Raw genomic sequence first — 13,395 nt, forward strand, 5'->3', positions numbered from 1 at the left:
CTCCGGACGAATCTCATCCACCCCCGGAGCCCTGCCACCGAGGAGCTTTTTAACCACCTCGGTGACCTCAGCACCTGAGATTGGAGAGTCCGACCCAAAGTCCCCAGGCTCTGCTTCCTGAATGGAAGACGTGCCGGTAGGATTGAGGAGGTCTTCGAAAAGGAATTTTTTGTTTAAATTAAATATTAATATCTAAAAATAAATTAATTAGGTTTGACAAAAACATGCGGTTTGATTATATGCTACAACATCCTGCCATACCACCTAAAAGGTGACACTTCCCTCTTGTGGCCACCAGGGGGCGCCTGGCTGCGTTTGTGTGACACCTGAATGCGTTTCTCATTTACATAATAGCGCACGGCACAGGTTCACAGCCAATCTACGTCGGACGTACTGGTTGCTTAACAACGCCTCCTCCAATAACATTACAGCTTAGTTTGAAGACACCAAAAAAATAAGCTTAAAAAAACACACATCAGGCAGAGAGGCACTCAACCTGTCGTGTTGTTATCAGTGCTTGGCTGAGTTAAAGCACTGTTTCTGGTATTGTTCACTGCTACAAATATGACAGCCGAATGTAGGACGTGGGTCGCAGGGCTCTTTTGGTGAACTTGTTAATTATTACAGCCTCGTCGCCACCGAACTTGGAAACTCCGGTTTAGTCGACCCAGTTTCACGCCTCCTTTGCAGTGAGTACGGCGTTAACTTTAGCACAGCCAGGTTAGCAAACTAACGAGTAAAGATAGCAGTTAGCGGTTTTTTTAAGCAAGTAGCTGCACAAACATACATATATGTATAAATATACATTCATTATTGGAACCAATGCTTCTCGTGTTTACTCGAGGTGTAAAGTTACGTCACTTTTTACGCCTAATAATTTACCGCAAACCTCGCGCGCATGTTTTTAGCAGGTTACAGGTTTAGCCCAACGGCTAGCTAAACAAACAGCCGTTAACCTGTTAACGGACGTTCAACGGTTCGCACGTCACATCGAGGAGCACTTTCATCAGCTTAACTTGAGATAAAGTCGTGTGTTTCGTCTGTTTTGCTCGATAAGAACGCATTAGCGTGGCTTTAAACGCCGGTTTTGCCCCCTCACTGACCTTTATCACTCATTTAAATAATATATATCTACATATGTACGAGTGGAGAAATGTTCATGTGTTCACCGACACAATGTTCTGAGCAAAAGGATCGAGCTGTGAAGCAACGGGAGTGGCTCTTGTTTCTGGTTCAGCCTGTTCTGACCACAACAGGACAACGTGATTAAAAATATCCTGGAGCCACAACGGTTTCATAAGTATTAATAATAATAAAATGCCTGAACAACGTTGTCGTGCTGTAGTGGATTTTCGTTTATCTTTGCAGATCCAATCCTGAGGATGAGATTGTGTCATTGCTCTGCAGTTTAAATGCCACTGGTGCATTTGAACCTCAGCCTGTCTCTCTGTCTCTGTCTCTGTCTCTGTTCCTCTCCCCGGACTGGCACACATCTGACAGTTAATCCCGTGTGGGTGAAGCATCAGCCCAGATTACTGCTGGTCTGCCTCACGGTTTGATGCTCTGTTGCAGGACTCGGTTTCAGTGGGCTCCTCTGATCCGCCGCCTGACCGCTAATCCACGTCGCTGCTGGTACCTCATGACCTCACGCCCCCCCCCCCGTGTCCTGATGCTTCTGTGATATGAGCGAGCAGTGGACAACGGAGACCTCTATGGGTAATTTTCCTCTAAAGTTTGAGGGAGGGGGGTGGAAATTTTGGGATCTGTTTTTAGGTGACCCACATTTTTGCTCTCGTTTCCAGAAGCAGCCTAAATCGAGCCCCTCGGCAGGAGAAGGAACAATCGATGCAGTGAACCAGCAGTTCCGCTAACTTCTCTGTCCTGTCCTGTTCTCAGATAACGATGAGATCTCAAGGATATCCCACGTGACGATGTCCCCCTCGAGGCAGAACAACCTTACGTCGGTGTACTCTTTCCCCTTATCCAAAAGCTCCTACAACATAATAAGTGCCTTTTGCACTGAGGATAATGTCTCTCATTGCATTATCTACATCAGTCAGGTATGAAAATGACTTGTTTTCATAGAAACAAAATGCAAACATTTGATTAAGCTCTGACGGTAACTGATTCTAAATCTTGTCAAATGCTTTGTTTTGAAGTATTAACGTGCTTAAGTCTCTCCCTTTCACAGGAGCTCGACTCATTAGGCCTAGCCACGTGTATCGAGGCCAGCTCACCGGGGGGAGCCGGCCTGAATGCAGTGCCAGCCCTGAACGCCATGTATGAACTGCTGCAAATTCACAGGCGAACTATGTGCACTTTAGAGGAGCTGGAGAAGGAACATCTGAAGAATTTAAGCTCTTTGCAACACATGCAGATGACTAATTCCAGACTCAAGGCAAGTATCCCTGCGGGTCACGCAAGAAAACTTTAATATTTGTTCAGTTTCTCGACAGGAAAATGCCTTTTTGTTTTCCTTTTGGATTCAGCTGTGTTTACCTAAAAGCTTACATGTTATGCTGTAGAATTGGGACCTTGAATGAATTGTAGCTTGACAACACAAGTCTGTTTGAATTCATTCTTGTTACTTCAATTAAACTCATTGGTTTTTGTTTTTCTGTCACTTTAGGACCAGTTGGAGCTTTCCATAAGGGAGAAATCGCGTCTGCATGAGACAGAGAGACAGCTGCAACTCAAAATTAAGACTCTGCAAAGTTGCTTAAAAACCGAAAAAGATGAGGTGAAGCTTTCTCCACCCCCACATTCTGCTCCAAACTGCAGCAGTCATATTCACGGGTCTTTGTCTGAGGTAGCAGGAGTCTGACGAACCTGTGTGCTTGAATCTTCGTTCAGGTTCAGAAGCTCCAGAATATCGTTGCAAGCCGTGCCTCACAATACAGCCACGATGCCAAGAGGAAGGAGAGAGAAGCTGCAAAGCTGAAGGAACGCCTCAGTCAGCTGCTGGTTGACAGAAAGGATAAGAAACTTGGTAAATCTGCTGAACTCCTGTTTTATTCATTTTGTTTTTAAAGCAATTAAGCTCTTGCTGTGTATTGTTCCAAAAAGCTATCGACATGCTGAATTGCTTGGGCCGATCGGATGGAAAAAGGAGCCTCTGGAGGAACGCAAAAGCGACAGCCAGGTATTCTTAACTCATCAGTTTTTTTTTATGTGGAGCATGTAATATTTGATAACATATGTGGATTTGTACTCATCTGTCTGCAGCCATGAGGGGGAGATGTACAAATCTTTACTCTGCGGCTATGAGGCGAGTCAGAAGGCCCTGGTTCTGGAGAACGCCGAGCTTAAAAAAGTTCTCCAGCAGATGAAGAAGGAGATGATCCATATCCTGAGTCCACGCAAGCCCTCAGCCATAGGAGCCACTGCTGACGAGGAGCAGGTATTTGAATTACACAGAAATTCACACAAAGAAGGCTTCGTGAAGGGTTCACAGAAGTGGACATGAAGGCTGATGGAAGGATTAGAGCTGGTTATGGGAAATAAACTAATTCATTATTAGATGAGTCTTCATCCCTAAATCTCACCGGACCATGTTCACATGTTCACTTGATTTTGATAAATCAGATCATTTAAGAATAAACATAAACATAGCACAGAAAAACAAGAACTTTTGTATTTGGTTGATTTATTTTTTTGTTGTAACAATTCTTCTCAGCAATAAATCTCATACCATTGGAAAGCCTGTTTATTTCCTCTTAAATGGGGCCACATTTGTGGACCGAGCAGAAGAGTTAAGTATGTGGGTTGCGCCCATTAAAAAAAACAAACTTGCCAAATCTTCTCTGTTGTATGTAATCTCTCTGTCCTCCAAGATGACAACGCTTGCCCCCACAGGGCGGGGTTTATTAGAGACTTCTTCCAGAATTTGGGAGTGGAGAGGATGGAATGGCCTGCCTGCAGTCCTGACCTCAAACCTGTTGAACACCTGTGAGATCAGCTTGGGCGTGCTGGTCATTCCAGAGTAAATGGGCTGTACTTATGTAGTGTCTTTCTAGCAAATCAGGCCAGTCAAAGCACTTTACAACACAATCTGTGTCCTCATTTACCCATCCACACACATTCATACAGCACTCTGCTACATCTCTACAAAGCTAACCTGAAGAAATCATCCTACAGAGTCTAATCAGTGCTTTAGATCACATTCATGCACCGATGTGGCACATCGCAGGCAGCGAGGGCTTGCCCAGGGACACTTCGACATGTGGCATTCGGGTGCAGTCAAACCTCCAGCTGCTCTAAGCACTGAGCCACAGTTGCCCTATAATGTGGAGCGCCCCACACTTGAGACAAACGCTGGTTGAAGAATGGGATGCCATCCCACAGCAGTGTGTGACCAAGCTGGTGAGCAGCATGAGGAGGAGGTGTACGGTTCTTCCACATGGTGCTGAGGCCCCTGTTTGTTAAATTGCTTAAATTTTCTGCAGACCTCAATCATTTGACCCAATAAATGACACCACAACAAGAGTCGATAGCAGAATAAGCTGTTTGGCATTGACAGAAGATTTGGCAAGTTTTTCATGGGTACAACCCTCTAACTCAAACCTGCTGCTCAGCCCATAATTACATTTTCCTGATAAATGCAGCATCATTTAAGAGGAAATAAACAGACCTTCCAATAGAATAAGATTTAATGCCAAGAAGCTTTGTTACAACAAAGAAATAAACCTTCCAGCCAATGTTTTTGCTACGTTTATAAATATGTGTGTGTGTTTGTTTTGCTACAGGTGGACTCGGATGGAGAAGAGAAGACGGGGAACTCTAGCAGGGAAACTCTGGACCAATCATGCGAGCACGCCAGGGAGCAGCTCATCAACAGCATCCGTCAGGAGTGGAGGAAACTAAAGAGCCACGTGGAGAAATTAGATAACCAAGGTTCACGCCGCTCAGTCGCACAGCCACAGATCCCGTTAAATAACTTTCTTATACTTGTCTTTACTTTGGTCACACTAACCGTTTTGTTTTGCTCAGCCTCTCAGGCACAGACTCAGATGGAGTGCAACAAAGAGATGATTCCTTTAGAGACTCATGAGGATGAGATGGAGAGGATGAGGAGCGAAGTCCAGCAGTGCAAAGAGTTCATCCATGCACAACAGCAGCTTCTCCAGGTTAGGATCTGCTACTTATCTTATCCCAACATCTTAATGTATGCCGTTCAGATAAATAAACCTTGTTTATTAGAGATGACTGAAAAATATTCAAAAATAAACAGTATTATTTACAGTAGAGGGGTAATTGTGTTTTTTTTTAACACCCCTCCTCCACAGCAACAGTTCAACACATCCTTCGACGACGAGACAGCGGCTCTACTTAACGGCTGCTACACACTAGAGGAGAAGGAGCGCCTCAAAGAGGAGTGGAGGCTCTTTGAGGAGCAGAAGAGAAACTTCGAGAAGGAGAGGAAGAACTTCACCGAGGCTGCTATTCGCCTCGGCAGAGAGGTACTCTCTCCTGATGCGGTGCCGTAGATGATTTGAGAAGTGAGCGCTGTAACTTGTTGTTCGCTGCTTTTTGTTTTCCACAGAAAAGGGCGTTTGAGGAGGACCGCGCTGCGTGGCTCAAGAATCACTTTTTAAACATGACTCCCTTTGCAGATCGCAGGAGATGGTGTTCATCAGATGGTCAGAGTGCCCTATCAATTAGTAAGTCTGTGTGTGGAGAGGAAAGATTAGTAATGGGTATAGTTTTGTGAAAAAGCACATAATTTAACTGCGTGTCCTTATTTAACAAAACCATGCCCGTTTGATTTGAAGATTTTTTTTCACTAGTGGAAAACATTTGAGTCTGATCAAGTATGGCTTGTTTGGAAGGGTTACCAGGAGAGAACCTTTTCTTCATAATCAAGAAAATAAAGTTTGTGCTTTGGACAGAATCAGCCACAATGCTTAGTCCCACAAAAGGCACAACAAACAAAGCCAAAATGTCTCAGTTGTGCGATTTTGTCTAACTACTTGATGTCCTTTGTTACAGAAAGTGAACCAGACGTCAGGATGTCTGCAGTGAAAACTCCGAAGGCAAAGTCCTCAACCTACGCTACATTTTCTACTCCTAAACCTTCACGAAGCGCTACTGCGCCGTCTACTGCTGACCTTTACCGGACGCTCCGCCTCATACCAGAAAGCAGGTACTGCTCTGTATTTCATTTCATTTTTAGAATGACAGAATTTAATTTGTGCATTATTTTTCTCGGTACTTCACAAGCCAGTGTGAACACAAGAAATCTGAACTTTCAGCAAAAGATTTTTTATATATAGTCTGTAATCCTGTCAGAATTCACTCATTAATCCCATCTGTCTTTGCTCTTTTCGGCTCTTCAAGACACTCAAGTCGAGGAAGCTGGCAAGAGTCGAGCCCTGTTGAAGATGGAGAAACTCGGGTCAAGTCCAAAAGAGTTCTTCGCTGCGATGACTTGAGTATTTTCACTTTTGGTGAAGACGACGGCCTCACTTAAAAGGAGCACCAGTGCCTGATTAGCTGGATTTTTTTTAAATTATTATTTTTTTTTTTTGGGGTGGACTATAGCATAGATCCATGGATCTATCAACAACGGCAAGCATTTCTTTTCCACAGATGCACAAATCATTCTCCAAAGTTAATCAAGAAAGCACTTTATACAGGCTGCTGCTGTTCATCTCTTCCGCTCGTTGATCAACAAACAGTTTAGATTGTAAGCTGCAGTCATCAACTATAGGTGAACATAATGTATGAAGGATTTACCTTTTAAAATATTGATTGAATTTTTAATTTTATTTAGGTGACGTATTATTTAAATGTATATCATAAGTTTAAATTTAGGTGCTAAATAAAGGATGTTTTTAAATCGTTTTTGTTCCTCTTTACTTTGGCGCCCCCTGGTGTGTGTGAGTGGGTAATGTAGCGGGCAAACCGGATGTTCTCATCTTTGCTTTTGTTTCAGCAGCAGAGGAGCGCAGCCACACGGCTCGGGTTTTAATTGTATCAGCACAAAACGTGTCAAAAAACAAAACAAAAACGATGTCCAGTTCCTCAAACCTGGTAGCCATGGAAAAGGTGGTACAACAGCTCCGTTTTGAGGCGAGCATCAACAGAGTGAAGGTGAGGAGTTTTATTGTTCATCCTGAGTTCAAACCGTTACCTTCAGCTAACGACGCTAGCTGCCGATACGCTAGCAGTCAACAGGCGGGCGGAAATCTTAGGTTAATTAGCTAATCTTCTGTAAGACATGACCATTTAACCTCTTAAATGACGCATGCAATGTTGACACTTTAGGCCAGTTGTTACCAGCATATGAATTGTCATAAAAGATCATTTGATTTGATTTGTAAACTTGTCTCCCATCCGCAAAACACTTTAGCGGAAGTCCGCATTATTTCAGCGTTTTCTCTGTTTTGCCGTAACGTCTGCCTTATCTACTGTAAATACGGAGTGCAATAAAGGACTTTTAATCCATCACTTAGTTTAAAACACAATAATCCCAGGAATCTAAGGTCACAAACAAAGTATGTTTTTGTTGAAAACGAAAGAGTGGGAGGTCTGGGCACCATACACTTACAATAGATCTGTTCCTCACTGTCATTAAAGGCCAAAAACAGAAAAATTTGGTAAATATACTGCATATTTTGTCAAATTATTCTCTTGAAAGTATTTTAACAGGAAAATACAACCCGATACTCAAACGGTCCGTTATGATACAATAGTAAAAATGGACATAAATAAGATAAAAAAAGATTTACTCCTGAGTTAGTCTGATCATTTATTTTTTAGTCTAATAATTTAAAACCTGCCAACATAAAGATTCACAGGTTTCAGGTGTGGGTTTTAATAACCAACTTCTTCTTTTTTTTATGTTTTCTGCTTCTGCTCTGAGGGTGGAGAACAATACAATAACAATGAAACAGTTTAAATTATCTCAGTTAAAATTAACTTAACTTCTCATACTAATAATAGTCTACACATAGCACTGTTTTTTATAGCTTATAGATGCATCAGAATTCAAATGTTATGTTTTTGATTTAATTTATATGAATTGTTATACATGTATGTTAAGAAAATGTTTTTTTGTTTTTTTTTCTGGCTTGGGTTAAACACTGTGTTTACATCCTCATAATTTGAGTCATGCTTACAAATAAAGCACACAATATTTAGTTACCTCACAGTTTTAGTTCTGTGTAACTAAAAATGAACTATATCTAAGGTATTTCTGCATTTCCAGTTGGCTGATAGTCCTACTGATGCAACAACGAGCTAATAACACATCAAAATGTTTCAGTGGAGTAACATTTGTTCCAACATCCACAGAAAAATATCTCCACCCATTCTATATAGTGTTTATAAACTAAGTAGGAAATGTACAAATTGTTGTATAAAACTAGTGGCTTTCCCTGTCAGATTTCTTGTGTAATCGCACATAAAGGGGGACTCCTCTCTTGTTCCCAGGTCTCCCAGGCGGCTGTAGACCTTCAGCAGTTTTGCATGCAGAATGCCTTGCAGGACCCTCTTCTCACCGGCGTGTCCTCCAGCACCAACCCCTTCAGGCCGCAGAAGGTCTGCGCTTTCTTGTGAAGCTACAGTATTTACTGGTAGGTTGAGCCACGTGCTGAACACAATTGGACACACGCGCTCTTTTCCTACATGCAATACCAACAGTTGTAAGCTCCAGAGAGCAGGTTATTTTTATTTCTTTTTACTTTAATAGAAACTTTCTGTATCGGCCACTATCTTCATTGTACAACAAATATAAATATTGACAATAGAGGTGTGAATTAGTCAAAACTCCAGGAACAATAAAAGAAAATCCCATATCTAATCTCAACTCGTTTACCTCTGTTTGCTCTACAGATGCTACAGGGAGCTGCTGACCTCAGCGCTGCTCCGTGCCAAGCCATTATACTGCCACGGGATCTCTCAAGTAGGACACAATGGAGTCATGTCAGGGACAAAGAGGTGTTATTATTAACGAGAGTAATTAATAGAATAGAAGACCTTTTTTTTTTCATTCCATTGTGTGATTTTTAAAATAAATTATTGTGCCTTTTTTATTATTCTATCTTAGGCATAATGGTCCTGGATGTTTTGTATTTAATAAAAACAGTTCAAAATCTTTGTTTTTATTTATTCTTTTTTTTCTAATATATTATATACATCATACATTCAAGTCTTGTTACTATCAAACCACTTCTGACTGCACAAAGTTTTGCACATAAATTGTTCAGTATAGTATGAAGGAGGAAGTTGTGTTTGTAGGCAGGGCAGGATTAAGGAGGGTGTTGGCCCCTGGTCTTAAGCTACTTTTAAAGCCCTGTCAGCTTTATTTTTTTTAACAAATTTCAATACTGAGTACCTGAATGTTCATTTCAAGGTTTCTCGTCTCACAGCAGAGCTGCTCTTAGCTTTAATGTAATATCTAAAGTCTGAAGCACAGAAAAAGTATAGACCTGCTGTCTGAAATGTGGAAGTTTGTTCTGTACTAGACTACTTTAAATTAGCCACTGCTGCACAGATCACAAGTGGATCCGAACTAATTCTTGAACTAAGGTATGTTTTCATGGACTAAAGATTTTTTTTAAGTGTCATGCTTCTGAGAAAAATTGTCAAAATAATGCAGACTTTATAAAACAAAAATAGTAGATTGTGTTCGATAGAATCCTAGCTTTTACTGTATGGAGGTGAAAATACAGGTGGATTAGAGAAAACAGCAACACTGCACTGGTCTTCAAAGCAACGGAATTATTTACAAAATGTAGCTCAGAAGTACACAAATTAAAGTTATTTAGAAAACAAGGAGTTATGTTAAAACAAAACACATCTGAAGCAGACTAAATGGGAACCCACCAAACCAACTGTTAATTAGTGTAGGCTTCAATAATTTAAAACTTTTGTGTTTGGAAAATATCCATTCATCATAGACAATAGTATTATTTAGGGTGTCACTTGGAAAGACCGGCCATGTTTGTAGGCTCGTAAATGTGTGTTTGCGGAAGGCGGATATTCCGCAAGAGTAATTCCGCCCACGTTGCTAAATAAATATGTGGGGAAGGTGTTCTTTATAATATTTTGATTATTCAAAAATCTTATTAGCTGCTTTACTTAAAAAACATTTCTTGAAACCACTAAAGCGCTATTTTTGATCGAATCAATGTGCAGTTCTCTACATTCCGTGGTCTCCCGTTGATCCCTGAACGCATCACCACAGACAGTTCGTCCTGCTCAAGTTTTACTCTCGCGAGATGTGAGTCGGCGGCGGACGTCAGATCCGCGTTGTGTGTGTGAGAGCTGAGAGCACCGCTTCCAGGAGCCGCGGGTACTGAACCCAGGTCTGTGTCCGCGTCCCGCTCCTCAAGCGGCTCAACCAGACCTCGTAACGTGTAACTGCTACTCGACCAGCCGGATGAAACCGGTGTGAAGAATGAATCATGGGACGGCGTTACTGTGGAAACGACGGTAACCTCTTTTGTTAACCTAGCATGTTATACCGCTAAGAACAAAGGCGTGTGGTTAACGAGTTGATGAAACGTCTCTCTGTGTGTATGTGTTCATTTAGGATAATTAGGTTGGTAGCCCGGTATTTTGTCTCGGTCCAGTGATTTATTTACGTAACGCTAACGGCTAACCTTTGCTGATGCAACATTTGGGAATTTCACTTTATTGGTTGCCATGACACACACCCGGCTCCATAATCCCCGCCAAAGGAATGGCTCTGTTGTTCTGTCACAGCTAAAATTAGAGTCTGCCGCGTAGAGTCACTATGATGCTCCAGGATGGCTCGACCCAGCTCCTCTGTCTCACGGCCAGCAGCGGGGTTCCTCTTTTTACCCGAGGGGCCTCCAAACAGCAGCTGCCCTTCTCTGTCATCGGGTCGCTGAACGGCGTGCACATGTTCGGCGGAGGACAGGGAGTGCTGCTGTCCTGCTGCGGCACGGAGGACGGGGGGAAGGTGATGTGGAGGGTGTTCCACGACAGCGTGATGCTCATCGCCGTGAGCGGAGGCGGGGGACACAGGGAGGAGGAGATCCGCCTGCAGCGCCTCCTGGAGAACGTGTGGAACTGCATGGTGCTGGTGTTGGGGCAGGATGAGCTGGCGAATATCAGGAATGTCGAAAGACTGAAGAGGGACTTGCGGTCCTGCTTCGGCCTCATCGATCAGCTGCTCGAAGGGAAGCAGCCAGGTATGTTCGGAGACCTCACGCACTGTGCTGATTCACTGCTGCCACCCAACCTCGCTCTGCTGCAGGAGGCCGTGGACGGATTTGCCCAGGCGGCTGACAGCGAGTTCGGTTGCCTCGTCGTCCACGGGCGGGTAGCTGCGGCGACTGAGAAGTGGTGGCGCCTGGCACCGCAGGAAGTTGTCCTGCTCTCCGCTCTGATACGTACCTTGTCTGTATCTGGAGCGTCTTCTTCCGATTACCCAGTCTTCCTTCCTCAAGGCAGCCCCACCGTTGCCCACCGCCTGCTCTACTTCGGACTTCTCCCTGGAGCCGGGGTGTGCGTGTTATGTGGTCCCACGCCATCCCTGCACAAAGCTGAGTCTGAGCTGGTGGGTCGTTTCTGGTCGCCCCTGGTAGAAACCTTGAGGAGCTGCCTGGCCGCCGGAGAGCGTGGCGTGCCGGTATCTGTCTCCCTGAGGCCCGATGTGCTGGCACTTCTTCTCATTAACCGTGACACCCGTCGCCTCCTCTCCTACGTGCAGACCTCCGCTTGTCATCCACCTTTGCCCTCCAAAACCCGCTGCTGGGAGCTGCTGAAGGTCTTCTATCTCTTCTGCGTGTCGCGCTACTTCCCCCAGGACGAGACGTCGTGCGCTTCCCTGGAAGAGAGGGCCGAGAGAGGCAACACTGAAGACTTTCTCCTTGGATTCTCCCACCAGCCTCATCAGTGCTATCTAGTTACAGACGAATGCAAAAGCTATGGACTCCAGACGCCCCAGCACCAGCTCTTTCTGCTCGTGCCGCCAGCTGTGCCCACCTTTGCTCTGCGTACAGTGGCTACACAAACTCTCTCTCACATTGTTTCAGCCACAGGGTTTTAATTGAACAGTTATTGTTAAAGCATCATTACTGTTTCGATCAAAGGTTCGTTGTTTTACTGTCGGGACTTAATCAAAACTTTACAGCACAAGAAAAATTCAAACCATCTTTAATGTCTGTCATTGTCTAAAACCAGATCTAGGTGAAAAAAAAATCAGTTTCCATTGTGCCTTTTTGTTTGCATTTATTATATTACCAATCAGAATTAAAGAAATTTATTAAAGGACTTATAAGGAGTAATTACCTACCTTTTGTGACACTGATTTAAAAGAAATGAACACAAGTGTAAATACATTAAACATCAAGTGCGATGATTATTTTTGTTACAACTGGAGGTAAATAACTGTTTGCATTTAGGTTCGAAGCTGCTTCTGTAGTCATAAATCTGGTCAAACTTGTATTCTCATATGTAGCCGTGTGTCTGAACAGGGCTGGAGGTTTCTGTGTCACACCGGGGTCAACGAGAGCTGCTCGGTAAACCTTTCAGCGTGTCGAAAAAGATAAACTGTGAGCGTCTTAATGTCGTTTGTTCTGCTTTTTCATTTTTGCCTAAAATAAAATTGGTTTGCTACACTTTTTTTGTTTTTGCCCAAGTCTAAACCTGTTGGAAAAAGATAAAGTAGAGAAATAACAATTTCTGCAAAAGTGCAGTGTGGATGAATAGAAGCTGAAACTGATTTGTTAAAGCTAAAAGAAGCTAGACGCTAGCTAAATGTTAGTGGCAAAACGCATGCTAAAATGAGCAAAAGGCTAGCTAAAAGGCATAAGTAGCAAAAAGCTAGTTAAAACTAGCTAAATGCTGGCTCAAAGTTGCAAAAAAAGTGGCAAGCAATAGCTAAAAGTTACAAAATACTGGCTACATTTGACAAAAGGTTAACTAAAAGGTAAAGTAACAAAAAGCATGCTAAAAGTAGTAATGGTTAGCTAAAAATAGCAAAAAGTATGCTAAAAGTATTATAAGGCTATGTAAATGGTAAAAATATCAAAAGTGCTAACTAAAAGCAAAACGTAGTAAGATATTAGCTAAAAGTAGTTAAGTGCTAGCTAAACGCTAATAGCAGCATAAGATGGCAAAATGGAGTAAATATGCTGAGGCTCATTTCAAGGAGAACAGCTTTATTGAAGCTATACATTTCATAAAGTTAATTTGTAGTTCTAAACATATTTTGAGTGTTTTTTACTCATTTTTTGTCTTGCCAACAGATATTCCTCTCTCCTTCAGCCTGATCAACTATGGGGCGCCGTTTGTAAAGGAGCTTGTGCTCAAAATTCATGCCTAAATTTTGTCACATTTAGCTTCAAACACTGTTTTAAAATGTAGTGTTGATTTTCTGATGTCACTTTTTACAACATTTAGCTAATTACATGTAATTGT

The 13,395-nt window shown here is 42.7% G+C and overlaps 4 protein-coding genes across 4 annotated transcripts in view; all 4 read left to right on the top strand.

Annotated features, from left to right (window-relative positions):
• The first annotated feature begins 448 nt into the window (after nt 1–448).
• On the top strand, nt 449–6,843 carry ssx2ipa (synovial sarcoma, X breakpoint 2 interacting protein a). Its single transcript, XM_017425913.3, has 14 exons — nt 449–689; nt 1,573–1,716; nt 1,897–2,060; nt 2,192–2,398; nt 2,630–2,740; nt 2,854–2,989; nt 3,067–3,142; nt 3,226–3,400; nt 4,746–4,893; nt 4,990–5,126; nt 5,286–5,459; nt 5,543–5,660; nt 5,989–6,142; nt 6,337–6,843. The coding sequence occupies exons 2-14, from the start codon at nt 1,683–1,685 to the stop codon at nt 6,467–6,469; spliced, it is 1,767 nt and encodes a 588-aa protein (XP_017281402.1). The 5' UTR covers nt 449–689; nt 1,573–1,682; the 3' UTR covers nt 6,470–6,843.
• Nucleotides 6,844–6,904: 61 nt separating this feature from the next.
• On the top strand, nt 6,905–9,099 carry LOC108241627 (guanine nucleotide-binding protein G(I)/G(S)/G(O) subunit gamma-5). The gene is made up of 3 exons (XM_017425916.3): nt 6,905–7,092; nt 8,434–8,576; nt 8,836–9,099. Exons 1-2 carry the CDS (start codon nt 7,012–7,014, stop codon nt 8,557–8,559), a joined length of 207 nt encoding a protein of 68 aa, XP_017281405.1. The 5' UTR covers nt 6,905–7,011; the 3' UTR covers nt 8,560–8,576; nt 8,836–9,099.
• Nucleotides 9,100–10,238: 1,139 nt separating this feature from the next.
• gpt (glutamic--pyruvic transaminase) overlaps nt 10,239–13,395 on the top strand; it is an 18,383-nt gene continuing 15,226 nt past the window's right edge. The window contains exon 1 of the mRNA XM_017426059.3: nt 10,239–10,437. Within this exon, the coding sequence (XP_017281548.1) occupies nt 10,403–10,437 (35 nt within the window). The 5' untranslated portion in view covers nt 10,239–10,402. The remainder of the gene's footprint in view (nt 10,438–13,395) is intronic.
• Nucleotides 10,444–12,593, top strand: fuz (fuzzy planar cell polarity protein). The gene has a single exon (XM_017426062.3). The coding sequence runs from the start codon at nt 10,742–10,744 to the stop codon at nt 12,020–12,022; it is 1,281 nt and encodes a 426-aa protein (XP_017281551.1). The 5' UTR covers nt 10,444–10,741; the 3' UTR covers nt 12,023–12,593.

Source organism: Kryptolebias marmoratus, linkage group LG20, assembly GCF_001649575.2.
Source record: "Kryptolebias marmoratus isolate JLee-2015 linkage group LG20, ASM164957v2, whole genome shotgun sequence".
Lineage (NCBI taxonomy): Eukaryota > Metazoa > Chordata > Actinopteri > Cyprinodontiformes > Rivulidae > Kryptolebias > Kryptolebias marmoratus.

Coding starts and splice junctions, on each gene's coding strand:
- fuz (XM_017426062.3), top strand. CDS start 10,742: ATGATGCTCCAGGATGGCTCGACCCAGCTCCTCTGTCTCACGGCCAGC.
- LOC108241627 (XM_017425916.3), top strand. CDS start 7,012: ATGTCCAGTTCCTCAAACCTGGTAGCCATGGAAAAGGTGGTACAACAG. Junction 7,093..8,433: donor CGAGCATCAACAGAGTGAAG/GTGAGGAGTTTT, acceptor TCTTGTTCCCAG/GTCTCCCAGGCGGCTGTAGA.
- ssx2ipa (XM_017425913.3), top strand. CDS start 1,683: ATGAGCGAGCAGTGGACAACGGAGACCTCTATGG. Junction 2,061..2,191: donor GCATTATCTACATCAGTCAG/GTATGAAAATGA, acceptor TCCCTTTCACAG/GAGCTCGACTCATTAGGCCT. Junction 3,143..3,225: donor AACGCAAAAGCGACAGCCAG/GTATTCTTAACT, acceptor ATCTGTCTGCAG/CCATGAGGGGGAGATGTACA.